General features: G+C 44.1%; 1 protein-coding gene across 1 annotated transcript; it reads right to left on the minus strand.

Annotated features, from left to right (window-relative positions):
* Positions 1-1,588: 1,588 nt before the first annotated feature.
* On the minus strand, positions 1,589-26,829 carry iqgap3 (IQ motif containing GTPase activating protein 3). Its single transcript, XM_071397251.1, has 36 exons — positions 26,577-26,829; positions 26,177-26,264; positions 19,254-19,410; positions 18,516-18,593; positions 18,257-18,401; positions 18,021-18,134; positions 17,556-17,734; positions 17,370-17,451; positions 17,116-17,279; positions 13,214-13,301; positions 12,871-13,034; positions 12,615-12,775; positions 12,398-12,513; positions 12,090-12,253; positions 11,905-11,995; positions 11,595-11,762; positions 11,101-11,240; positions 10,804-10,974; positions 10,610-10,693; positions 10,447-10,518; positions 10,282-10,351; positions 9,919-10,127; positions 9,629-9,781; positions 9,324-9,487; positions 9,010-9,234; positions 8,570-8,710; positions 8,271-8,355; positions 5,484-5,716; positions 5,232-5,364; positions 4,853-5,103; positions 4,672-4,759; positions 4,349-4,561; positions 4,014-4,180; positions 3,784-3,912; positions 3,561-3,669; positions 1,589-3,368 (listed from the first exon to the last, which is right to left on the minus strand). The coding sequence occupies exons 1-36, from the start codon at positions 26,611-26,613 to the stop codon at positions 3,255-3,257; spliced, it is 4,947 nt and encodes a 1,648-aa protein (XP_071253352.1). The 5' UTR covers positions 26,614-26,829; the 3' UTR covers positions 1,589-3,254.
* Positions 26,830-27,470: the final 641 nt, after the last annotated feature.

A 27,470-nucleotide genomic window follows, 5' to 3' on the forward strand; every position in this document is an offset into this window, starting at 1 on the left:
ATAAACAAAGGTAATTTAATTGCCATGAGTAATCAACACTTAATGGCCTACATGCAAATCTGCATGCATTTTAATTGGCATTCCAAATTTTGTAAACTTCCATTAAACATAAAGATTATCAGCCCTATGCTTCTACAATTTAGTTGAACAAATACTGTTAAACCATTGTCTATTTATTCTGCACAGGATGCTGCCTGGAAGCTATTGACCGCAATGCTAACTGCGTCCTCTAGTGGCTACCTGTTAGTATTGCGCGGGCACATTACTGTATAGTAGAGGAATTATATTTTACCAAATACACTATACAGATACAAAAGTATGTGGACACCCCTTCAAATTAGTGGATTCAGCTATTTCAGCGACACCCGTTGCTGAGTTGTATAAACTCGAGCACACAGTCATGCAATCTCTATAGACAAACATTGAGAGTAGAATGGCCTTACAGAAGAGCTCAGTGACTTTCAACGTGGCACGGTCATAGGATGCCACCTTTCCAAAAAGCCAGTTCGTCAAATTTATGCCCTGTTAGAGCTGCCCCGGTCAAAGTACAGTTATTGTGAAGTGGAAACGTCTAGGAGCAACAACCACTCAGCCGCGAAGTGGTGGGCCTCACAAGCTCAAAGAATGGGACCGCCAAGTGTTGAAGTGCGTAAATATCATCTGTCCTTGGTCGCAACACTCACTGTCAAGTTCCGAACCACTTCTGGACACTACTTAAGCACAAGAACTGTTTGTCGGGAGCTTCATCAAATTGGTTCCCATGGCCGAGCAGTCGCACACAAGCCTAAGATCATCATGCACAACGGCAAGTGTCGGCAGGAGTGGCGTAAAACCTGCCGCCACTGGACTCTGGAGTAGTGGAAAAGTGTTCTCTGGAGAGATGAATCAAGCTCTACCATCTGGCAGTCCGACGGAGGAATCTGGGTTTGGCAGATGACAGAACGCTACCTCCCCGAATGCATAGCGCCAACTGTAAAGTTTGGTGGAGGAGGAATAATGGTCTGGGGCTGTTTTTCATGGTTCCGGCTAGGCCCGTTAGTTCCAGTGAAGGGAAATCTTAACTCTACAGCGTACAATAATATTCCAAACGACTCTGTGCTACCAATTTTGCGGCAACAGTTTGGGGAAGGCCCGCTCCTGTTTCAGCATAACAATAATCCCATGCACTAAGCGAGGTCCATACAGTAATGGTTTGTCGAGATCGATGTGGAAGAACTTGACTGGCCTGCACAAAGTCCTGACCTCAACACCAAATGAATGAATTGAAATGCCAACTGCGAGCCAGGCCTAATCGCCAAGAGTGGAGGCTATTATAGCAGAAAGGGGACCAACTCCATATTAATACCATGATTTTGGAATGGGATGTTTGACAAGCAGGTGTCCACATACTTTCGGTCATGTAGTATACATGGTGAATATCTATGGTGGGTATTGTTATTTACCAGTTTGTGGAGCTCACAGAGCAATCATGCATAAAAAATAAAGTCTTATGGCCATTATGAAAATAATAAAGCTCTCATTAGAAATAAACTATCATTAAGAATAACAGGTGAAGAAAATAGATGAATCAAGTATGTAAAACAAAAACTGACAGAAAATGTTTATTTTTATTTGAATATAAAAGTAAAAAACAGGAGTGTTAAGTTTCCATTGCATAGTAAGATTCATTAGAACAATTTAAAATTAGGCAGTTGGTTAATTTATCTAACCAGACAATAGACTAAATTTCCCTTATAGCTGCAGCACTGATATGTAAAGAAATAATGAGTTTTATTTTCATGTTGGTCCACATTCATATTTACCAACCAATTGTGACTGGCCTGAACATGTTAGTGTTGAAAAGAAAAAGCGAAAGAATAAAACTAATCAAGACTGACATTAGGAGATGAAAATACAAAGAGAAGAGAAATAATTAAATGACAGAAAATATGTACATAAGTTTGAACAAAGTTAAGCCCAGACTAACAAAAGGTCAAGCCTCTTAGGTTAGAGGTCAAAGGTTGGACAACAAGGCTCAACCACATCTCCAGCTGACAGAAGCCTAGCTAAAAGGAGTCACCCTCATTGCAATATCATGTCTTTAGGGTCAAATACCTTACAATGTGGCCAGACCTGTCAGCAACCTACACGTCAGGGAGCCAATAAGCCATTACAGTACCATTTCCTGTTGCTAGGCTAATGAATGTGGCATTTGAAACATTAAGCTGCACAACATAAAATCCCCTGAGAGCATATATGCGTGTGGAGCGGGAGGCAAATGCAGCTTAGCGGCGGTCCTTTGCCCATTTTAAGTAGTGCACAAAATACTAGAGGATTGTGTCGGCTGCTATGTGGCAAACTGTAGTGTTTCTTTTTAAACAAACCCATCCATAATGTATGAGAAGTTGCTCAGTGAGTTTTTGAAAGGGAGAAAGGTGGCGAAATCAGCCAGCTGAAAAACGATTAGGATACAGTCATATAACATCAGAGGATTAAATAAATGATAACAGATGAAGCCGTTTGTACACAGATAGCGCCACTAGAGATGTAAATACGGTTGCAGTCTTTTTTATTAAAATCCCTTAAAGTAAAGCTGCTCTAATATTTTCAAGAAGATAAAAGAAAACAAAATGTAAATCTGGGAGGGTGAGATTAATACAAATTGAGGCATACTATAGCCCTGTCATCACAACAAGCAAAATGAGGAACAACATCACTCAAGGCAAATAGTTGGGCAGCAGGTAACCTCAAGGTTAGTGTTTGGCCCCATTGTCTCACGTCAGATTTGAGTTGAATTGAGGTTAAGGGACAAGCATCACGTAAGAGTGACACGATCTGACGTAAGACAATGGCGTTGGGCCAGTATAACCGAAAGTTTGCCGGATCAAATCTCGAAGCCGACAAGGTGAAAAATCTGTATAATGCTCTTGGGCAAGAACCTTAACCCCAATTGCTCCAGGTAGGACGTTATGTCTGCACCTAGCTGGCTCTGACCCCAACTCGCTGAGGGTGTCCCAGGAGTTGGGATATGCGAAAACACATTTCCAATTCACACAAATTCATTATTATTAAATGAGCAACCCTCATCCTTAGTGACCACGTTTTTGAATTTCCTGTTTGAATTACATCTCTAAATTAACTGATTTGATAAATGTTGTTAGATATGAACTAAATCTGTCCATTGGTACATTTACAAAAAGTAGCCAAAGTACACACATTTTTTTTTTTTTTTTTAGCATTTTGGGGTGGGAGATCTGGAAGTTTCCTCTAACCCCTCACTTCTTGAAGAACTTCTTATTGAGAAGGAAGATGAGCAGGTTGACGTTGACTTTGGCCTTGTCGAACATCTTCATCACCGCCACTCCCTCGTACTGGAGCTGCAGCAGGTCCTACACACACACACACGAATACAGTTCTGAAATCCAAGATCTTTCAAAATAGTAACACTAAATAATTTACCATTGCACCACATACAATATAGAGCACTGATTTCAGTGAGACTGGGATATGCATCAATCACAGACCATAGGTTTGTATTGAAATGTCGGTTGTAGTTTCATTGTACTACTACCCAGACTCACCTGGTATTTGAGGGGGAACTTCTCCATGTCCACCCCCATAAAGCGAGCCTTTACCTGGAACGTGCCGCCCTCCTCACCGGGCACAATGTCAAAGATCACATTCTTAAACCTGAGGGATAATAAATCAAATACATAACATTTCTTGAGGCCCTAGGTAACCATACATGGTGATTTGGTAGGGTGGTGTGTGGGCATGTTCCTGCTTGGGTGTGTGTATACTCACTGTGTGACTGGCAGGTCCTCAATCTCCAACAGGACTCCTTTCTCATGTAAACGGGCAGCAGTGTAGGTTAGAGTGGGCTGCTTGCTCTTCTTCCCTTTGCTCTCTGCTGCCTTCTTGCCACTCACCTTACTGAGGGGGAGAGAGAGAGCTCAGCACAGTAGCAGTCTGCAGCCGTTTTACTTCTGAACTTCAAACAGTGTGGTCACACTCCCACGTGTCTTTATGTGTACCTGTGTTTGTCGGTGAGGTTATCCAGGCAAGTGGTGATGTACTGGCTGTAGAAATCCACCTGTTCGCTGTGGAAAGAGCTCTTGCAGTGAAGGCTGCCCATGGTCTGTCTCAGCTTGACCAGCTCAGCCTGACGACGCTGCCGGTACAGACGCTGGTGGCGGATGTCCTGGGAAGGATGGTTTGGAAAGAGAGGGTTACATTTGGGGGGGGGGCCAAATCCAAATGGCGACCAATTGTGACGAGCTATACCATCTTGGTTTAGGTGTAGTTGATTTGGTATGATAACTTTACAACTAAAATGTCATTGTGTGTGATGTGTAGTGTCTCTATCCACCTTGGCTATGAGCTGTAGTATATGTGTCTCAGAGTCAGGTGGGGTCAGGACCCCCAGGCTCTCCAGCCTCCTCAGGCTACGCTGGATCTTTCGCTTCTTCTCCTCCAGAGACAGGTTGCCGTCGGCAACGATCGACTGGTTCCTCTTCATCTTCTCGGGGGTGTGGGCGTCCCTCTGGGCGCGGCGATGCATCATCCACCCATGCTGCACCTCCTGAGAGGAATACACCAGCGGTTAGGGGGTTAACTACTACCAACTCCCTGCGGAGGGATGAGAGTGTGAAGAGGGTGTGTGGGAGCCCAGTGAAGAACTGTGGAATATACCTGATCCTGAGAGGAGGAGGCTCTGAGGACCTCACTCAGTGTGTCTCCAGGCTGGGCTCGGATCACGTCGATGATCAACTGTTTGGTACTGCAAAACACAAGCACACTTCACATTAGACATGCCATTTTCATAGTGTGATAGTCGTACCACACTGAAATGTTAAATGGTTTAAGCCCCTACCTGAGGAGAATCCCCCTGGCGTCAGGGTGATCGTCAGAGCCCCTGAACACATCAAACTTGCTGGTGAGAGTGAGGGACACCTCCATCTTACTGTACTGCGCCAGGGTCTGTTCTGTCTGGGGCTCCGCGGCGCTCACAGCCCCCTCACCAACCAGAGCGTGGATAGTGGGCACCTTTCCCAGGTCTCTCAGCAGATTCAGCAACGGGTCAGACTGGTCGGGACACAGGGAGTCCTGGTGCTCCAGCAGAAGCTACACACACACACGTACTTTAGTGCACAGGATCTACTAAAATGAAAAGGTTTGTACCCAACCAACGTCCCCCAGAACCCATTAAAATAAAAGTTTGGATGAGTCTTTATCTTATGTGGAATCCAGACCTTGTGGGTGTTGAGGAGCTCACTGATGGAAATATAGATGACAGGCTTGTTGAGGATGACCATCTCAGAGTACTCATCAATGTTAAAACGCTCCTCTGGCTCCGGCACGTCACACGCAGCATGCAGGAACTTACTGCGGAAGATATATGAACAACGCTTAAGAACCACTTAGCATGTATAGCCTAATTATAGTAATAAAGCTCTCCTCTGAAAAGGTGGTGGAGGCTGCGCTAAAATGACAGGACGACTCACCGGAACTTGGAGTGCGTCAGGGTAATGTAGTCGTTGAGGGCACGCAGGTGAGGACTGTCACCGTGGAAGTGTTTGTGTGCGGCGGCATGCTGCAGGATGCGTGCGATGGAACCCAGGATGCGGCGCTGCTCAGGGAGCAGGGAGGAGCCGGCCGAGAACTCAACCACGTCAAAACCATCCGGCGCCACCACGGCTGGGTTCATGTAGCGGTAGTACACCAGGTTCCCCACAATCTGACCACAACAAAACCATCATGTTCCCCACAATCTGACCATAACGCCAGTATTCCAGAAAGCCGGACTAGTAACTTAGCGAGATCTGTCACACCAGAAAAAGAGCTTGAAAGATGCCCCACCTCCTGGGGCTGGTCCAAGAAGCCTGATCAGAAACCATAGTAGCACCAAATTCTCTTAAGTAAAACTGATACCTACTAGGTTAACTTGATCTTAGCCTGTCTTGGTGAATAAATACAGGACTTCTCCACTAATAAGATTGTTCATCACTATGACTTGTCCCTTCTTACAAAATCCACTTGACATCAGCGCCTGCGTTGTTGGCAGTGCTTTACAATGGAGAACGACTTAATGGACCTCGAATACATCCTTTAGATCATTCAGAAGACTGTGCAGATAAACAATAACATTCAAATACAATCACTCATATCCAGTCAATTTACTCAACACATATATAGCAAATCTAAGCCAGCGGGGTTTCGCTTTGACTGCTATACAAACGGTTTATTGCTTTGCCACTGGAAATGTCCTTAATATGGGCGATGCTGAACTATTTGGCAAGGTAACTGTGTGTAGAGCCCTAAGAAGTGCCTCGCATTGAAGATGTCTTTGTTGCATTCCTTGGCTATCAAGTTTTCCATATAATCATGGAGGACTTCTACAGAACTGCAGGTAGAGTAAACTGAGTTCAGTTGACTGACAGCGATGCTTTGCTAATCTCACATTAATAAACCTAGGCAACATGATAAAAATAGCCTAATTCATCCATCAGATTTTCCAAAGTCATTGGTGCTATAGATGGACATATTCCCAATTCAAAGACCCTCTAGACCAAATGAAGGAGACTAAGTAAATAGAAAATATTTTCTCTGCATAAACAGGTAGCTATTGAATATTGTAGCCAACACTTCTAGCAAACCAAATCATTTTCAGAAACAGTCATTCAATTCAATGATTTTCCTTACTTCTTTGGTCAGATGATCTGTGACTACCATGGGGTTACAACTAAACATAGAACACATTGTTGCCCATGTGGTCATGAAAAGCACTATGAATTCAATAAATTATTATTCATCCTACATAGGCCATGGAATGTCTCTAGCATTGCATTTGTGACATATGTAAGTTGTAGTAGCCTATTAGGCCATAGCCTTGACACTTAATATATCACCAGCGTTGCAATAAAAATGCTTATAAAGTAAAAACATTACTAGTCACCCATGTGTGTAAGCTAGGCCTATTAAATATTGGAATCATGCCACTTCACTTGCGCATTTACTCTGTCTGCAATTGTCTGCCAGGCTCCCCCTCTGGCTTTTGCAGTAGTGGATGTATTACTCTTTTTGGTAAATTCACCACATATACACTAAAGTACCAATGAATAAAATCGAGCACACAGCCATGCAAACTCCATAGTCAAACATTGGCAGTAGAATAGCCTTACTGAAGAGCTCAGTGACTTTCAACGTGGTACCGTCATAAGATGCCACCTTTCCAGCAAGTCACTTTTGTCAAATTTCTCCAGTCAACTGCAAGTGCTGTTATTTTGAAGTTGAAGCATCTAGGAGCAACAACGGCTAAGTCGGCTCACAGAACAGGACATCCGAGAGCTGAAAATGCATCCTGCCCGAATGCATAATGCCAACTGTAAAGTTTGGTGGAGGAGGAATAATGGTCTGGGGCTGTTATTCATGGTTCGGGCTAGGCCCCTTAATTCCAGTATAGGGAAATCTTAACGCTACATCATTCAATGACATTCTAGACAATTCTGTGCTTCCAACTTTGTGGCAACAGTTCGGTGAAGGTCCTTTCTGTTTCAGCATGACAACGTATGCCCTCGTGCCCCAAGCAAGGTTCATACAGAAATGATTTGTCGAGATCGGTGTGGAAGAACTTGACTGGCCTGCACAGAGCCCTGACCTCAACCCCATCAAACACCTCTGGGATGAATTGGATCGCCCAACATCAGTGCCCAACCTCACTAATGCTTGTGGCTGAATGGAAGCAAGTCCCAGCAACAATGTTCCAACATCTAGTGGAAAGCCTTCCCAGACGAGTAGAGGCTGTTATAGCAGCAAAAGGGGGACCAACTCCATATTAATGCCCATGATTTTGGAATGATATGTTCGACGAGCAGGTGTCCACATACATTTGGTCATGTAGTGTATGTGAAAATATTTGTTGTGTTACAATTGTTTCAGACTTGTTAAATATTGGGCTCAGTCTTTTGACTCCATATCTATCGACATGAGGACCTTTGTGAATGTTGCGTGCACGAGCCAGTTGTCAGATCAACCAATCTGAGCTTTGCCTAATAATTTAGACGAGAAGCAACGGTTATGGAACTAAGAAATCCTGAACTCCCTCATCTGGTTAAGACAAGCCGGATACATTCGGGAAATCCTGAATTTGTTAAACCATCTTTGTCGAAAACCCCTCTGGTTCCCCAGAATCTAACCACAACACATCACCACACATGGAAGGTTCAGATCCTGTCTAGCTGATCTAAGTGATATCTAAGTGATTTAATCATCGAGTCTGATCAGTAGTGTACCTTGTAAAGCTCGTCCTTGCTGGCCTGAGGAAACTTCTCATGTAGAGAATCTCTCAGGACCTTGGCTGTGTAGCGCATCCCATATCTGTGGGAGGAAGCAGAACGCCTGAGTGTTGAACTCCCATCACAGAACATATAGTATCAGAGAAACAAATCAAACTAAATCAATAAGTAGCCAAATCTGGTGAGAGGAAGACGTGAGCGCCCAACAGCTGTTTGGTTAAGTTGCTGGTGATTCAAATGAATTGCACTGAGAATGAAAAGGAAGCTCTGCAGAGTGCATATGAAGGGCCTCTTACGGTAATTTATGCAGGTTGCTGGTGATAGCGTTGAGCAGGCGGTCTGTGAGGTTCTTGAGGTTGACGATAGAGATGTCCAGCCGACGCTGCACTTCTGGGTGGGCCAGGGCCTGCTCTGCACTCACTTCATAAGGCAGGGAGCTGGGGAGAGGAGACAGAGTATGTTGTGTCTGTATAGATGTACGTTTCTCAATGGACCGCTTGAAGCCAATCAGAGAATGTAAGCGTACATATCTTTAAAATACTAGTCATGAGAAAATCAAATCAGTACATTCAACTAAAGTAAGTAAATCAGTCTGCATAGTATAAGTATTTCTTGCTGTATGCTGACCTCTAGTAGCCAAGCTAAAATTGTCTAGGCACCTCTAGTAGATGGCTCTCTATAGGAGAACGAGTGTGTGCTGCTGTGATACTACATTTGCTCCTGGTTCAGTGCTGACCTCTTGTGGCCGGTCTGTGTCTCGGTCTGGTTGACCCAGCTCTTGTAGATCTCGCAGGGGTCCGTGCGGATGCTGAGGGTGCGGTCCTGCAGCACCTCTCTAATGGCCGGCCCCAGGATCTCCTTCAACGCGGTCTGACCGCGGGCATGGCGGTAGAAACTCACCAACATCTTAATGACTGTGGGGTTCCCAGTCACCACCTCCTGAGGCTGGTCCACCTTCCACCTGAGAGAGAGAGAAAGAGAGAAGTTGAGTTCAGTGCAACTTGATCCCCTGACAGCCTGTGTGTGTGTGAATATTGCGTGCACACTGACTTGATCTCGTGGCGCAGCGCGGTGGTGAAGAGCTGCAGCAGCAGGTAGGCCTCCCTGCAGTCGGAGCCGTAGTTGAACAGGGTGAAGATGACCGTCTCCATGAAGAGAGTTGTTTTATTCTGCGGCATCAGGAAGATCAGCTGGGCCAGGTACAGAGGCTGAGTCTGGAGAACACACACACACACACACTTAAATTAAGCGAGCCATTGAAGAAAACTCAGCACAGGCCACATACGAGGGGGCAGATAAAATAGTCGACCCTGTATCGATAATACCTATTTAAAAAAATGTTTCCATCAGCTCACCTGTAGCAGATAGAAGAGGTGCTGGTAAGCCTCCAGTTTCTCCCTCTTGTCTTTGCTCAGGGCCTTGAGGCCCTTGCTCTTTTCCAGAGCCATCATGTCCGACAGCTGCTCCTTGTTCTTCTTGGTCAGCTTCTTGCAGTGGGAAACCACCTCCTGTAGTCACGTTAGTTAATCAAATAAATGGATGAGAAGTGTGATGGACTACGGACACTTCTAGGCACCTTCCAAATCAAAAATGAATAGAACGTCTGAAACAGGTGTAGTAATAACGGAATGAAATAGGCTCCGACCTGCAGCGTGACACGGTTGCGGACCAGCAGTCCTATCTTGAGGTCCATTAGGTCCAGGTCAGTCTCTAGCTGGCGGTTGGAGCGAATGGTCCTCACCACCTCCTCCCTCATACGCAGCAGCTCCCCCTCCTGGCGGATGTCGTTGTCACCCATCTCCAGCAGGTGGGCAAACTTCCTCACTACTGACAGAGGAGGGGTAGTGGAGTGGACTGGAAGAGAGCAAGATCAAGGAGTTAATATGGGGGATGTCAATGCAATTGAGACTGGACTTTAGTTATGATCATTGTATAAAAAAAAAGAAAGAAAAAAAAAAAAAAAAGTGGGAAACCAGGCAGACTTGTGAGTGGAGCTGTGGCCACCTACCTAGCATTCTGTATTCCCCACGGGCCTTGTTGGCTCGGAAGAATGCCTGGATCTTTATAATGGCGCCCACCTGTAGAAGGACAAAGGTCAGGCAACATTTCAAGATATGTAGCCATTTTTAGAGCTGAGGGTTTGTGTACAGGGGTGATGGTTGGTTGCACTCACTTGACGTCTGAAGAAGCGCCGACGAGAAAGGTATTTCCTCCGAGCAATCCACATCTTCACACTGGCCTGGACCTAACACACACACACAGTAAGAACAACCGATGTCAACTTCAACACAGGGTTCGTCTTCTAATTTACAAAGAGAATATTTGGTCAACCTTACCCTGACCACAGCCCTCCAGTTCTGGTAGAGATACTGTAGCCTCTTTCTGTAGGCTCTCTGCTGTACGAACCTCCTCCAGTGGGACTGGAAACAAACACACACTGAGCACCTTTCAGTTTTGAAAAATGTATTTGGGTATGTAACATTAGTCTGCACTGTAGTTCTATGCGTTCTATTGTTCTTAGATAGCTGACCTGGATGGTGATGATGGCTGGTAGCTGGGTGTTGAGGAAGTGCAGACGGGCACCCAGCCTCTGTCTGAGGAGGAATCCCTGGACCCTGGCCTGCAGCTGCACCACCATGCCCTCACTGGCCTTCCAATGCACCTCCCGGCCGTGGGCCGCAGTTACACTGCTCAGCACCGCCTGTAGAGGGAGACAGACCACAGAGACAGTCAGCCATAATAACTGTTGGCTTATCTAATCAATACAAACTCTAGCTCTACAGCCATACTTGTTTGTACTGAATTTACAGGTAATTTTGTATTTGACCTGTATTTCTTCGTGGCCCAGGAACACTGTGCACTGGACAAAGCCCTGCGGTCTCTCCCAGGTGCCCTCCAGCTTGTGCAGGTGGAAGTAGTAGGGGCTGTCCTCAGTCTTGGTCTTCAGCCATGGGCTCCGGTTGTCTCCTGAGTCCCAGTACATAGAGATTAGGGCTTGACACTACCTAGAAGCTTAAAGGTAGACTCAGTGTTATGACGCTGCCAGGAACAGCACCACAGATACTGAGATGAGCGCGATGCAACATAGTATCTGCGCATGAACACTTCAATCTGCTACAATGTGGCGGCTACGGGACCAAAACAGTGGAGACGTTTAGCCTCATTCTTCAACTCTCTTAGTTGTTGCTGAAATTGACATTTACTTTGTGTGTCGCTGAGTCGACGGTTAATCCTGACCAATTGTGAGCAGCTAATATGCTACTTAAGTGCATAGATCACCACCAGCATGAACGCAAGTGAATCACGGTAGTGGGTACGGACCTCCCACAGATTTGGCTCCGAGTAGGGCGGTGAGTTCAGCCTGGTACACTCCAGCACATTCTGCCACCACGCTCCGGAGCGCCACCTCTGGCAGACGCAGGACTCGCAGAGTCTGGGACGCCTTGCCCTCCTTCACTGCCTGGTTCACGGCCGCCAAGCCCAGGGACACTGGCCAGGGAAACACACACAGTTAAGATAACGGTATTCATATTGTCACAAAATGTATTACAGCTGTTGTGACAAAACCCATCAGCATAGAATTTCACCATTGCTTTACATACACGATGTGGAAGGTATTATGCCAACTCACTCTTCTGGGCTCTTTGAGTGTCCTGATTGGCTCTTCTCACCCCTTCCTGAATGTCAGCCAACCACAACTCTGCTCCTGGGTCACGGTTCACCTGTGATAGGTCAGGGCACAGCATTGAATAATGAATCACAAAACCTTGTTTAGATTCCCTGTTTTAAACTATTATGTCTTCCTGGTTGACATACCTCAGCCTTCTGCTTCCGGGCTCTGGTCAGTACGTCATGGTAGCGGCGGGCATTGAGTGTGGTCACCTCCTCAAGGCCACTAGAAGGCAACAGCAGTGCAGCCAGAGTCTTCTGAGGGTCGCCTCGGCACAGGGCCTGGTTAATCAGCCCGATGGTGAGGATCTCTGGGGACAAACAGGAAGAAGATCCAGTCAAATACAAGGTGTTCCCATGGTTTTAGAATCAAATAGCATCCAACAAAATATTTCTGTCAATGGACCTAAACCCAGAGTGTTTCTGGGAGTTGGTGTCCAGTTCTCCAAACGTACGGTCATGCTCTTCCTGTGCTGCTGCATTTACAGAGTTTAGTCCTCTCTGGAGATCGTTCCACGTCAGCAGAGCTCTCCCAGCCTTCCTCCTCTGATCACCCAGCTCCTCAAAGTACCTGAGGCAAATGACAAAGGAGTTCGTTAAAGTATACAGATCTGCAACCAGGCTACATGGAGACAACGGAGAATTGTCAGGAGAGTGGTACTGGAAACCCACCTCTGGATTAGGCTGTCGTCAATATCGGCCAGACCGGCCGCAGGGCTGATCAGCGTGGCACAGAAGGCTCCCACATCTTTGGCCTCCACCGCCTGGTTGATGAGAGCCACCGCCGAGAGCATCTCCACTGCTACGTACAGCTCCTCCTGCTGCAGTCCCCCCTGCAGGCACAGAGGACCACATTCACTACAGTTAGTTTACATACAAAAGTTATTCAAGTTCAGTAACCTGGTCATTTCCACCTAGCCTAACCTACCTGAGGACTTTGTCGCTGCAGTGGGGACAGTTCACTCTGGTAGAGCGCTGAGGCAAAGGGGTAGACGTCTGGGAGGTGGGCATCAGGGTCCATGAGAGCACGAACAGTCTGCCTGGGCTCCCCAAGACGCAGGGCCTCATTGATGGACCTTACAGCTTTCTGCACTGAATAAACACCCACACTTTGTTTGGATGGATCTACAATGGAACATTGTGACTGCAAAGGACAGGTCATTAATATACTTATGCACACATGCAGCAACTCAAGAGTCACTGGAATTGATATAGTGCATGCCCCTTGTTATAAGAACTGACTACGATACAGTATTTAGTTGTGTACTGACTTGTCTGGTTGCGCTGGGCCTCCTCGTTAGCCACACACAGCCCCTCCTGCAGCTCATCTCGCTCCAGAGGGTCCACACAGCCCAGGTCCTGCCACATGTCAGTGAGCAAAGGTCAGGGATCAGTGTGTGTGTATTTATTATTTATTATTTAACCAGGTAGGCTAGTTGAGAACAAATTCTCATTTGCAACTGCGACCTGGCCAAGATAAAGCATAGCAATTCGACACATACAACACAGAGTTACACATGGAATAAACAAAACATATAGTCAATAATACAGTAGAAAAATAAGTATATATACACAATGTGAGCAAATGAGGTGAGATGAGGTAAAGGCAAAAAAAAGGCCATGGTGGCGAGGTAAATACAATATAGCAAGTAAAACACTGGAATGGTAGATTTGCAATGGAAGAATGTGCAAAGTAGAAATAGAAATAATGGGGTGCAAAGGAGCTAAATAAATAAATGTAGGGGAAGAGGTAGCTGTTTGGGCTAAATTATAGATGAGCTATGTACAGGTGCAGTAATCTGTGAGCTGCTCTGACAGCTGGTGCTTACAGCTAGTGAGGGAGATAAGTGTTTCAAGCTTCAGATATTTTTGCAGTTTATTCCACTCATTGGCAGCAGAGAACTGGAAGGAAAGACAACCAAAGGAGGAATTGGCTTTGGGGGTGACCAGTGAGATATACCTGCTGGAGCGCGTGCTACGAGTGGGTGCTGCTATGGTGACCAGTGATCTGAGATAAGGAGGGGCTTTACCTAGTAGAGACTTGTAGATAACCTGTAGCCAGTGGGTTTGGCGACGAGTATGAAGCGAGGGCCAACCAACGAGAGCATACAGGTCGCAATGGTGGGTGGTGTATGGGGCTTTGGTGACAAAACGGATGGCACTGTGATAGACTGCATCCAATTTGTTGAGTAGAGTGTTGGAGGCTACTGTATAGATGACCTCACCGAAGTCGAGGATCAGTAGGACGGCCAGTTTTACGAGGGTATGTGTGGCAGCATGAGTGAAGGATGCTTTGTTGTGATTTAGGAAGCCGATTCTAGATTTAATTTTGGATTGGAGATGCTTAATATGAGTCTGGAGAGTTTACAGTCTAACCAGACACCTAGGTATTTGTAGTTGTCCACGTATTCTAAGTCAGAGCCGTCCAGAGTAGTGATGCTGGACGGGCGAGCAGGTGCGGGCAGTGATCGGTTGAATAGCATGCATTTAGTTTTACTTGCATTTAAGAGCAGTTGAGGCCACGGAAGGAGAGTTGTATGGCATTGAAGCTCGTCTGGAGGTTAGTTAACACAGTGTCCAAAGAAGGGCTAGAAGTATACATAATGGTGTCATCTGCGTAGAGGTGTATCAGAGAATCACCAGCAGCAAGAGCAACATCATTGATGTATACAGAGAAGAGAGTCGGCCTGAGAATTGAACCCTGTGGCACCCCCATAGACTGCCAGAGGTCCAGAGAACAGGCCCTCCGATTTGACACACTGAACTCTATCAGAGAAGTAGTTGGTGAACCAGGCGAGGTAATCATTTGAGAAACCAAGGCTGTTGAGTCTGCCAATAAGAATGTGGTGATTGACAGAGTCGAAAGCCTTGGCCAGGTCGATGAATATGGCTGCGCAGTAATGTCTCTTATCGATGGCGGTTATGATGTCGTTTAGGACCTTGAGCGTGGCTGAGGTGCACCCATGACCAGCTCTGAAACCAGATTGCATAGCGGAGAAGGTACGGTGAGATTCGAAATGGTCGGTAATCTGTTTGTTAACTTGTCTTTCTAAGGTCTTCGAAAGCCAAGGTAGGATAGATATAGGTCTGTAGCAGTTTGGGTCTAGAGTGTCACCCTCTTTGAAGAGGGGGATGACCGCGGCAGCTTTCCAATCTGCCGCAACAATTGATAATTTTAGAAAGAGGTTCCAGAATGTCTAGCCCGGCTGATTTGTAGGGGTCCAGATTTTGCAGTTCTTTCAGAACATCAGCTATCTGGATTTGGGTGAAGGAGAAATGGTGGGGGCTTTGGCGGGTTGCTGTGGAGGTTGCCGGGCAGTTGACCGGGGTAGGGGTAGCCAGGTGGAAAGCATGGCCAGCCGTAGAGAAATGCTCATTGAAATTCTCAATTATAGTGGATTTATCGGTGGTGACAGTGTTTCCTAGCCTCAGAGCAGTGCGCAGCTGGGAGGAGGTGCTCTTATTCTCCATGGACTTTACAGTGTCCCAGAATTTTGAGTTAGTACTACAGGATGCAAATTTCGGTTTGAAAAAGCTAGCCTTAGCTTTCCTAACTGCCTGTGTACATTTGTTCCCAACTTCCCTGAAAAGTTGCATATCACGGGGGCTATTCGATGCTAATGCAGAACGCCACAGGATGTTTTTGTGCTGGTCAAGGGCAGACAGGTCTGGAGTGAACCAAGGACTATATCTATTCCTAGTTCTAAATCTTTTGAAAGGGGCATGCTTATTTAAGATGGTGAGGAAGGCACTTTTAAAGAATAGCCAGGCATCATCTACTGACGGGATGAGGTCAATGTCATTCCAGGATACCCCGGCCAGGTTGATTAGAAAGGCCTGCTCGCTGAAGTGTTTTAGGGAGCGTTTGACAGTGATGAGGGGTGGTCGTTTGGTCGCAGACCCATTACGGATGCAGGCAATGAGGCAGTGATCGCTGAGATCTTGATTGAAAACAGCAGAGGTGTATTTGGAGGGCAAGTTAGTTAGGATGACATCTATGAGGGTGCCCGTGTTGACGGATTTGGAGTTGTACCTGGTAGGTTCCTTAATAATTTGTGTGAGATTGAGGGCATCAAGCTTAGATTGTAAGATGGCTGGGGTGTTAAGCATGTCCCAGTTTAGATCACCTAGTAGCAGGAGCTCAGAAGATAGATGGGGGGCAATCAATTCACATATGGTATCGAGGGCACAGCTGGGGGCAGTGGGAGGTCTATAGCAAGCGGCAAAAGTGAGAGACTTGTTTCTGGAAAGGTGAATTTTTAGAAATAGAAGCTCGAATTTTTTGGGTACAGACTTGGATAGTAATACAGAACCCTGCAGGCTATCTTTGCAGTAGATTACAACACCGCCCCCTTTGGCAGTTATATCTTGGTAGGAAATGTTATAGTTAGCGATGGAGATTTCAGGGTTTTGGTGGTTTTCCTAAGCCAGGATTCAGACACGGCTAAGACATCCGGGTTGGCAGAGTGTGCTAAAGCAGTGAGTAAAACAAACTTAGGGAGTAGGCTTCTAATGTTAACATGCATGAAACCAAGGCTTTTACAGTTACAAAAGTCAACAAATGAGAGCACCTGGGGAGTGGGGCTAGGCACTGCAGGACCTGGATTAACCTCTACATCACCAGAGGAACAGAGGAGAAGTAGGATAAGGGTACAGCTAAATGCTATACGAACTGGCCGTCTGGCACGTTCAGAACAGAGAGTAAAAGGAGCAGGTTTCTGGGCTCGATAGCATAGATTCAAGGCATAGTGTACAGACAAAGGAAAGGTAGGATGTGAGTACATTGGAGGTAAACCTAGGCATTGAGTAATGATGAGAGAGATATAGTCTCTAGAGACGTTTAAACCAGGTGATGTCATCGCATATGTAGGAGGTGGAACAACATGGTTGGTTAAGGCATATTGAGCAGGGCTAGAGGCTCTACAGTGAAATAAGACAGTAATCACTAACCAGGACAGTAAAGGACGAGGCATATTGATATTAGAGAGAGGCATGCGTTGCCAAGTGAACATAGGGGTCCAGTGAGTGGTTGGGCTGACTGGGGACACGGCGATTCAGAAAGTTAGCAGGCCGATGCTAACAAGCTAACAGTTAGTAGGCCGGGGCTAAACAAGCTAGCAGTTAGCAGACCGGGTTAGTGTGTGTGCACTTGTGTTAATGTGCAGTTTCTTACCAGGGCCTTCTGTTCACGGTCAGTGGCCAGTTGCTCCAGGTACCAGGGCCCGTGGTCTCTCTGGAGGCCCCTCAGGGCCAGACAGGGGACCTGGAGGGCTGCCAGGAGGGCCAGAGAGTCCCCACAATCCAGGGCCTCGTCCACCTGCTCTATGGCCGCACGCACTGCAAACAGCGACAAAAATATTTGGTTTAGTTCCGATTTTTTTCCCCTTCATCTTCTTATTTATCTGTTTGATGTTAAGTCCTACTCACCATTCACTTTGTCAATGTTCTCTTGAATCTCACTTTGAGTCAGGTATTCCTCATAGATATCCTTCTCTTCTGAACCTTTACACTAGAAATTCAGTACACGATTACCATCCTGACACCAACAAACTCTGTACCAGGGATACGGCTATAAATGCATTTTTAAACGATCCTATTAATTCAGTCAGTCACCTTGGTGTAGGCAAGAGCCGCCTTCTGTGCCCGTGCTTGGCGCAGCATCTCCTGGTAGACTGGCATCAGGTGCGCCTGCAGGTTGGTGAGCATGGCGCTGGGATTCCGCAGGGCCTGGGCAGTGACCTCCACATGCCCACTCTCCACCGCCTCGTTGATAGCTATAACTGCAGCATGGACTGGAGGGAGAGAGAAGGGAGATGGAGGCAACATTTTGATAAACTATTCAAGGACAGTGAAAACATTGACTCTTAGATGACAGACAATGACTAAGGAACTTCAATAGTATCTGATGCGTCTCTAGGCGTTTCAATTTTGGAATCCCATCCATATCAGTTTAAGTAGAGAGTACCAATGTGCCAACAGACAACCCCTTGTCTAAAACTAACACATTTTGGGCCAGTGTGAATTCATATTTTAACTTGAAATAAAACATCAAAGCAAAACATCTGCGCCTCTACTTACCAGCAGCCTCATCCACTGTTATCTCATTGGCTAAGATTCCCCCAATCTTGCTAAAGGCTGGCATCTGGATGCCATATTTGTCCAGCTCCCGTTTCATGTTGTTAATCTCCTCCTCTGGAGAATAAATATTACCCCAAAAACACAGAAATGAGAGAGGAATATTAATATGATATTTTCCCCTTAACCCAGTTACCAGTTGTGATTGAATAGTAAGGGGCTACTAAGTAAGACTCTACCTGTAAATTTGACCTTGCCACAGAGGTCATGGATCTGAGGGGCCAAACCTAGTCGGAAAAGGTAGAGGCTGAGAGCATGGATGCAGTACACAGTTCTGGGCATGTTCTTCTTATCATAGATGTCAGTCGTCTCTGGGTGGAACATCTGAAACAACAAGGACAGGTTAGGTGCAGTTCAGGTGTAACAGTAAACAAGATAGCTACTGTTATATGTGAGGAGAGGCCTAATAAATAGTTTATTTCTCCCTTCAAAATTTACCGTTGGTAGTCCGATCTCCGCCATCGCACTGCGCCAATGGTTGATGTTGTCCGTGTGGCGGAACTGCAATCCCATACCCTGAGGGAGAAACATATGATTCGTTGGAGAAATCTGCATTATGACACCTCTTCGATATTCAGCTACACTATTCAATGCCTTTGAAATAGAGTTTTATGCTTGCTCAGCACAAATTCAAATCTCAGCTCTAAAGGAGTTGGTTTTCAATCACAGTCACATGTGAAAAGACTCCAGTCAAAACTGTTCGCTGCTCTGGCACCCCAATGGTGGAACAAACTCCCTCACGACGCCAGGTCAGCGGAGTCAATCACCACCTTCCGGAGACACCTGAAACCCCACCTCTTTAAGGAATACCTAGGATAGGATAAAGTAATCCTTCTAACCCCCCCCTTAAAAGAGTTAGATGCACTATTGTAAAGTGGTTGTTCCACTGGATATCATAAGGTGAATGCACCAATTTGTAAGTCGCTCTGGATAAGAGCGTCTGCTAAATGACTTAAATGTAAATGTACATTAGAGCAGAAGAGCAGGTACTAGGAAAAATAGGTAGTTCTAAAGGACCGCGAAGGTAAGCAAGAGGCAGAGTGTTATTTTTCAGAGAAAAATACATGACAAGACTGTCAAAAGATCCAAAAGAAAGTTTCTCAGCAGGAAACTCAGTCTTTCTTACAGACAGAGGCATTTCAGTAAAACCATAGGGCTGTGAACAATAGAGCAGACCTTGAAGCGTTCCTGGTCCAGGTCATAGATTTTTTTGAGGGGGATTATCTTGGGGGCAAAACAGTGGCCTAGCTTGGCCAGCAGCACCCCGTTCCTCAGCCCCTCCTCCAGCTCAGTCGGGGCAGGCAGCTCCTCGTGGAGACAAGCTTCCATCCACCTGTAAAGAGAGAACATACATCTAATGTTAACTTACTAGCGAATATTAACGCAATATTTTTCCAAGTATTGCATGTGATGATGAAGTAAGAGCAATCAGACTTAATGACAGAGATAGTTGCTTTTGCAATTTCCTGCAGACAGAGAATTGGCCAATTCACTTCAAAAGACCTGGGTAAAGACCGTTTCAGGTTGGATATTCACCTGTAGTTTTCCTTACCTCCACCAACAGCAGTTAGGGACGTCAACATAGTGACAAATCAACATTTTCTAATTTCAATAGCTATTTAACCATTACTCCTAAAACTTTCAAAACTGGTTCTAGCTAACCCGATGGCATAGACACACATTTTTTATGTAGATTTACATCTCACACCATTTTAAATTACAATAGCTCCTTGGTCATATGACCTACTGGACTCAAACAAGGTTCAGAATGTCCACTGACTACCTTTCTATATTGCACACCCTTTAGTTTGTCCATTTTCATCTCATACGTTTTTAGATTTAGAACTACAAAAATCTCTGAAACTGGAAACACTTATCTCCCTCACTAGCTTTAAGCACCAGCTGTCAGAGCAGCTCATAGATTACTGCACCTGTACATAGCCCATCTATAATTTAGCCCAAACAACTACCTCTTTACCTACTGTATTTATTTATTTATTTTGCTCCTTTGCACCCCATTATTTCTGTCTCTACTTTGCGCTTTCTTCCACTGCAAACCAACCATTCCAGTGTTTTTATTTTTTATTTTACTTGCTGTGTTGTATTTACTTCGCCACCATGGCCTTTTTATATTTTTATTTATTTATACATATATTTGTTTGCCTTCACCTCCCTTATCTCACCTCACTTGCTCACATTGTATATAGACAAAAAAAAATTTCACTGTATCATTGACTATATGTTTGTTTTACTCCATGTGTAACTATGTGTTGTTGTATGTGTCGAACTGCTTTGCTTTATCTTGGCCAGGTCGCAATTGTAAATGAGAACGTGTTCTCAATTTGCCTACCTGGTTAAATAAAGGTTAAATAAAAATAAAAATATTAATTTTTCTCAATTAAAAATTTCAATAGCTCCTTGGTCATGTGACCTAGTGACTTCAAACCAGGTTCAGCATGTCCACTGACTGCCTTCGCACACTCTGATGTTTGTCTACTTTCATCTCATGCTATTAGACTTAAATCTGTAAGCTTTGCAGGCCTTCATTTTACATGGGTGTTAAAAAAAAAAAATTAAGTTAACAAAATGTTCCAACCTCGCAATAACTATCTTTTACATGGACACCAAAAAGATCCGCAAATGCCTGTATGTGGTATGGATCAAGGACAGGAGAGGTGTTCAAACAGGGGTGCTTAAAGGAAGGCCTCATGAAAAACAATGTTTCATATGCTCTTTTTAATCACAGTAATAGGCAGTGATTTGTCAGACAGAGTGAGCTTGATAACGTAAAATAATCCTTTTCATAGCATCACTTTCATATACTGTACATTAAGACAAATCCTTCTACGTTGAGTATTAGAACGCAGTTTACAGAACCTGATAATGACTTGATATTTGAGTGCATTCACAACAAGCCGCCTGCAGACAACTTACAAAATGCAATAGTGCATTTGAGGGTTCGTTTTTCTGATGAAAATAGTTATTTGAAGCATAGCCTACTATTTCTAACTGGGAAAATATCCTGTGGCATACTGCATTAGCATCGAATAGCCCCCACGATATGCAACTTTCAGGGAAGTTAGGAATCAATATACACAGGCAGTTAGGAAAGCAAAGGCTAGATTTTAAACAGAAATGTGCATCCTGTAGCACAAACTCCAAAAAGTACCGGGACACTGTAAAGTCCAGAATAAGAGCACCTCCTCCCAGCTGCCCACTGCACTGATGCTAGGAAACACTGTCACCACCGATAAATCTACAATTATCGAGAATTTCAAGCATTTTTCTATGGCTGGCCTTGCTTTCCACCTGGCTACCCCTACCCCGGTCAACAGCTCTGCACCCGCCAGAGCAACTTGCCCAAGCCTCCCCCATTTCTCCACCCAAATCCAGATACCTGATGTTCTGAAAGAGCTGCAAAATCTGGACCCTCTCTTTCTTCAAATCAAATTGTATTTGTCACATACACATGGTTAGCAGATGTTAATACGAGTGTAGCGAAATGCTTGTGCTTCTAGTTCCGACAATGCAGTAATAACCAACGAGTAATCTAACCTAACAGTTTCACAACAAATACCTTATACACACACACACACGTGTAAAGGGATGAAGAATATGTACATAAAAATATATGAATGAGTGATGGTACAGAACGGCATAGGCAAGATGCAGTAGATGGTATAGAGTACAGTATATACATATGGTATAGAGTACAGTATATACATATGAGATGAGTAATGTAGGGTATGTAAACATATAAAAGTGGCATTGTTTAAAGTGGCTAGTGATACATGTATTACATAAAATTATCCACCGCAATTGTTGCAACCCCTATTACTAGCCTGTTCAATCTCTTTCGTATCGTCTGAGATCCCCAAATATTGGAACGCTGCCGCGGTCATCCACCTCTTCAAAGGGGGAGACACTAGACTCAAAATGTTAGACCTATATCTATCCTGCCTTTAAGGTCTTCGAAAGCCAAGTTAACAAACAGATCACCGACCATTTCAAATCCCACCGTACCTTCTCCGCTATGCAATCTGGTTTCCGAGCTGGTCATGTGTGCACCGCCACGCTCAAGGTCCTAAACGATATCATAAATCGCCATCGACAAAAGACAATACTGTGCAGCCGTATTCATCGACCTGTCCAAGGATTTCGACTCTGTCAATCACTGCATTCTTATCAGCAGACTCAACAGCCTTAGTTTCTCAAATGATTGCCTTGCCTGGTTCACCAACTACTTCTCTGATAGAGTTCAGTGTGTCAAATCGGAGGGCCTGTTGTCCGGACCTCTGGCAGTCTATGGGGGTGCCACAGGGTTCAATTCTCGGGCCGACTCTCTTCTCTGTATACATCAATGATGTCGCTCTTGCGGCTGGTGATTCTCTGACCTACCTCTACGCAGACGACACCATTCTGTAATCTTCTGGCCCTTCTTTGGACACTGTTAACTAACCTCCAGACGAACTTCAATGCCATACAACTCTCCATCCGTGGCCTCCAACTGCTCTTAAATGCAAGTAAAACTAAATGCTTGCTCTTCAACCGATTGCTGCTCGCACCTGCCCGTCCACCTAGCATCACTATTCTGGACGGTAGACTGTAAACTCTCCTTCCAGACTCATGAATAACTTCTTATGGCTGCAGGGGCAGTATTGAGTAGCTTGGATGAAAGGTGCACAGAGGTGCCCATAGTAAACCGCCTGCTCCTCAGTCCCAGTTGCTAATATATGCATATTATTATTCGTATTGGATAGAAAACACAAGTTTCTAAAACTGTTTGAATGATGTCTGTGAGTATAACAGAACTCATATTGCAGGCAAAAACCTGAGAAAAAATCCAAAAAGGAAGTGGGAATTCTGAGGTTGGTAGATTTTCAACACAGCGGGATATGGATGAGTTTGCACTTCCTACGGCTTCCACTAGATGTCAACAGTCTGTAGAACCTTGTCTGATGCCTCTACTGTGAAGTGGGGCCGAAGGAGACAAGAAATAGTCAGGTCTACCATGACCTGGCCATGCGCGTTCACATGAGAGGGAGCTATGTTCCATCGCACATCTGAAGTCAATGTAATTCTCCGGTTGGAACGTTATTCAAGATTTATGTTAAAAACATTCTAAAGATTGATTCAATACATCGTTTGACATGTTTCTACTGACTGTTACGGAACTTTTGGACATTTCGTCTGCTTTAACTGAACGCGCTTCCTGACGTTGGATTTGTTTACCAACCACGCTAACAAAAATAGCTATTTGGACATAAATGATGGACATAACCGAACAAAACTAACATTTCTTGTGGAAGTGGGAGTCCTGGGAGTGCAATCCGACAAAGATCAGCAAAGGTAAGTGAAGATTTATAATGCTTTTTATGAGTTTTGTTGACTGCACAATTTGGTGGGTAACTGTATGGCTTGCTTTTGTGGCTGAACGCTTTTCTCAGATTATTGAATATTGTGCTTTTGCCGTAAAACTTTTTAAAATCTGACACAGCGGCTGCATTAAGAACAAGTGTATCTTTAATTCTATGTAAAACATGTATCTTTAATCAAAGTTTATGATGAGTATTTATGTTACTTGACGTGGCTCTCTGCAATTTCTCCTGATATTTTGGAGGCATTTCTGAACATGGCGACAATGTAAACTGAGGTTTTTGGATATAAATATTAACTTTATCAAACAAAACATATGTATTTTGTAACATGAAGTCCTATGAGTGTCATCTGATGAAGATCATCAAAGGTTAGTGAATAATTTTATCTCTATTTCTGCTTTTTGTGACTCCTGTCTTTGGCTGGAAAAATGACTGTCTGTGATTTTGCGGTGACCTAACATAATCGTTTGTGGTGCTTTCACTGAAAAGCCTATTTGAAAATCGGACACTTTGGTGGGATTAACAACAAGATTACCTTTAAAATGGTATAAGATACATGTATGTTTGAGGAATTTTAAGGTCTGATGAGATTTCTGTTGTTTGAATTTGGCGCCTTGCACTTTCACTGGCTGTTGTCATATCATCCCGTTAATGGGATTGCAGCTATAAGAAGCATCTCCAATCCAAAATTAAATCTAGATTTGGCTTCCTATTTCACAACAAAGCATCCTTCACTCATGCTGCCAAACATACCCTCGTAAAACTATCCTACCGATCCTTGACTTCGGCGATGTCATTTACAAAATAGCCTCCAAGACTCTACTCAGACCGCATCCAATTTGCTATCACAGTGCCATCCGTTTCATCACCCAAGCCCCATATACTACCCACCACTGCAACATACTTTGTGTATGGCTGGTCTCGTTGGCTGGCCCTTGCTTCATATTCGTTGCCAAACCCACTGGCTCCATGTCATCTATAAGTCCTTGCTAGGTAAAGCTCCGCCTTATCTCAGCTCACTGGTCACCATAGCAGCACCCACCCTCGGCACCCACGCCAGCAGGTATATTTCACTGGTCACCCCCAAAGCCAATTCCTCCTTTGGCTGCCTTCCCTTCCAGTTCTCTGCTGCCAATGACTGGAACAAACTGCAAAAATCACTGAAGCTGGTCTCGTTGGCTGGCCCTCGCTTCATATTCATTGCCAAACCCACTGGCTCCATGTCATCTATAAATCCTTGCTAGGTAAAGCTCCGCCTTATCTCAGCTCACTGGTCACCATAGCAGCACCCACCCTTGGCACACGCGCCAGCAGGTATATTTCACTGGTCACCCCCAAAGCCAATTCCTCTTTTGGCTGCCTTTCCTTCCAGTTCTCTGCTGCCAATGACTGGAACAAACTGCAAAATAAATCACTGAAGCTGGAGACTTATCTCCCTCACTAACATTAAGCATCATCTGTCAGAGCAGCTTACCGATCATTGCAACTGTACACAGCCCATCTGTAAATAGCCCACCCAACTACCTCATCCCCATATTGTTATTTATTTTTTGCTCCTTTGCACCCAAGTATCTCTCCTTGCACATTCATCTTCTACACATCTGTCACTCCAGTGTTTATTTGCGAAATTGTCATTATTTCGCCACTACGTCTTATTTATTGCCTTACCTCCCTAATCTTACTTAATTTGCACACACTGTATAGACTTCTCCATTGTGTTATTGACTGTATGTTTGTTTATTCCATGTGTAACTCTGTTGTTGTTTGTGTCACACTGCTTTGCTTTATCTTGGCAGGTCACAGTTGTAAATGAGAACTTGTTCTCAACTGGCTTACCTGGTTAAATAAAGGTGACTGGCTTACCTGGTTAAAAATACTGTATGTGGGAATGTCTGTCCTACATGTAGTGTTGGTACATGGAATATTCCTCAACTGCAAATATCATAAATTGCTTTTGCAAATAGAAGTATTATGTTCAACAACTGACATTTTCAGATATTATTTTGACAAACACACTTTGGTGCTTACAATTCATTCTCTATTGTCATAGATTTGGTGGACACTCATCTGTGATGACTTTCTTTAAGCACGTACTAATGAAACTGTTACTTAATATTTTTTTCTTAAAGTCTACAAACGCTCTAAATTTATTCACCTTGTTTGAGTCACTAGGTCACATGACCAAGGAGCTATTGAAATTCTAAATTTTGAATAATTAATGTAAAATCATGTGAGATGAAAATGGACAAACTAAAGGGTGTGCAATACAGAAGGGTAGTCAATGTACATTCTGAACCTTGTTTGAGTCAAGTAGGTCACATGACCAAGGTATTGAAATTCGAATGTAAAAAAATGTCGTACTTTGTTTATGCTCCCTAACTAATTCAACTAGGAATACAAAATGCTGCTCACATTTCCACATGTTTATTAGCTTTGGAAAGCGAAGTAATGTCCAAATCGTGAAAATAAAACCTGTGCAAAGTTGTGCGCAATTTTTCCAACATCATGACACTTATTTGGAGTCTGTGGCTCAAGTGGTTTGAAAGCTATTGAGGTTTGAAAGCGCGAATATCCGTCGAATATCCAACTTGAAACTGTCTTTACCTCGGTCTTCAAAAGCAAGTTAGCTATCCATGATAGGGTGAAGTAATACTGATATAGTCTGAATTACACGTCAGTTATTGTCCGAAACCAACTGAGAAGAACGTAAACTGTTCTTACCTTTTAGCCTCTTCCAAACGGCACAGGTATTGATAGGCAACATTCTGGATGCGTTGTTCATCCATCTCCTCAGCTGTCAACCGCTCATCTGTAACAAAATGTCAAACAATCATATAACTTTATACAAAGTACCACCTAGCTAGCTAACTTAACTAAATACCTGAGTTTACATGAACTTGACCCAAGTTAACATTGACAAGTTAACTAACGTTATATTAGGAGCCTTGCAAATTTGCTAGCTAACGTTACAACGTTACAGTAAGCCTTTAACGTTAAGGTTAGATCATTCGCTAATGTTACCAGCGATCTATAGTTAGCCACCCACATAAAACAGGCAAAACAACCAATTTACTGTCTAACAAAATTAATGTTAATTAGGTTGCAAGGTCGCTTAACTTACATCCACCTGAACGCGTTTGTGTGCCCGAATCTCCCATTTTCTTGACTTTTCCTCCGACGAGATTACTGGCACGTTCTCTCAAAACGCTAGTTATATTTTCTGGTCTCAAGTTATCGATATGATTTTCGCATGTGGATAGTGTTCTAATTAAATTGTTGATGCTGTTTCCACATTCTAAAAAATGCACAATCCTTCCTACTGATTCAACTGCAGTGCACACATTTTTTCTGTTTAGGTTCCGTCAAATTTGAACTTTGAATATCCCGCCATCCACTCATTGGCTAATCAGAAGCTGTTCTGATTGGCGAATACAGTTGGTCACTTTGTATTGTGGTACATGAAGTGTATTCGAGAAACGTTCGAAACATACGTGATAACCATAAATAACTTTCTGGGAGATGTTTACTCGTTACTTAATAAAAAAAAATTAAAAAATTATGTAAACATTTTGTAAATAATCATAGCTAGCAATACGATATTTAAGTTGCTGCTTCAGTCTCCTTTTGTGGAATTGTGGAAAATAATGTATATGGCCAAATACTCCTCACTTCCTATTTAATATTTAATATATACTCCTCACTTCCTATTTAATATTGCCATAGCAACAGACCTGCTACTTCATAGCTTTCCCTGTCTCCAGAAACCAGTAACTCCCTAACATTAGCTAGCAAGCTAACAAGAAATGCCAGCTAAAACGTGTGATATAGACTAACTAGGGTTTACGGCTGTACGGATAATTGACCAATGTATTTGTCAAGCTAACTAACTCATTTCAACGGCTCTGTCTTGGATGGCTGTTCATCTTGAAATAGCTAACTAAACTAGCTACGTTAGCCATGTTACCAAGACTCGAGAAGCTAATGCGTTAATTAGTCATGTGGTTTCAAGTAAGTA

This window comes from Salvelinus alpinus, chromosome 4, assembly GCF_045679555.1.
Source record: "Salvelinus alpinus chromosome 4, SLU_Salpinus.1, whole genome shotgun sequence".
In the NCBI taxonomy this organism is placed as follows: domain Eukaryota; kingdom Metazoa; phylum Chordata; class Actinopteri; order Salmoniformes; family Salmonidae; genus Salvelinus; species Salvelinus alpinus.

Coding starts and splice junctions, on each gene's coding strand:
- iqgap3 (XM_071397251.1), bottom strand. CDS start 26,613: ATGGGAGATTCGGGCACACAAACGCGTTCAGGTGGAT. Junction 13,035..13,213: donor GGCCCAGCGCAACCAGACAA/GTCAGTACACAA, acceptor GTGTTTATTCAG/TGCAGAAAGCTGTAAGGTCC. Junction 12,514..12,614: donor GACGACAGCCTAATCCAGAG/GTGGGTTTCCAG, acceptor CATTTGCCTCAG/GTACTTTGAGGAGCTGGGTG.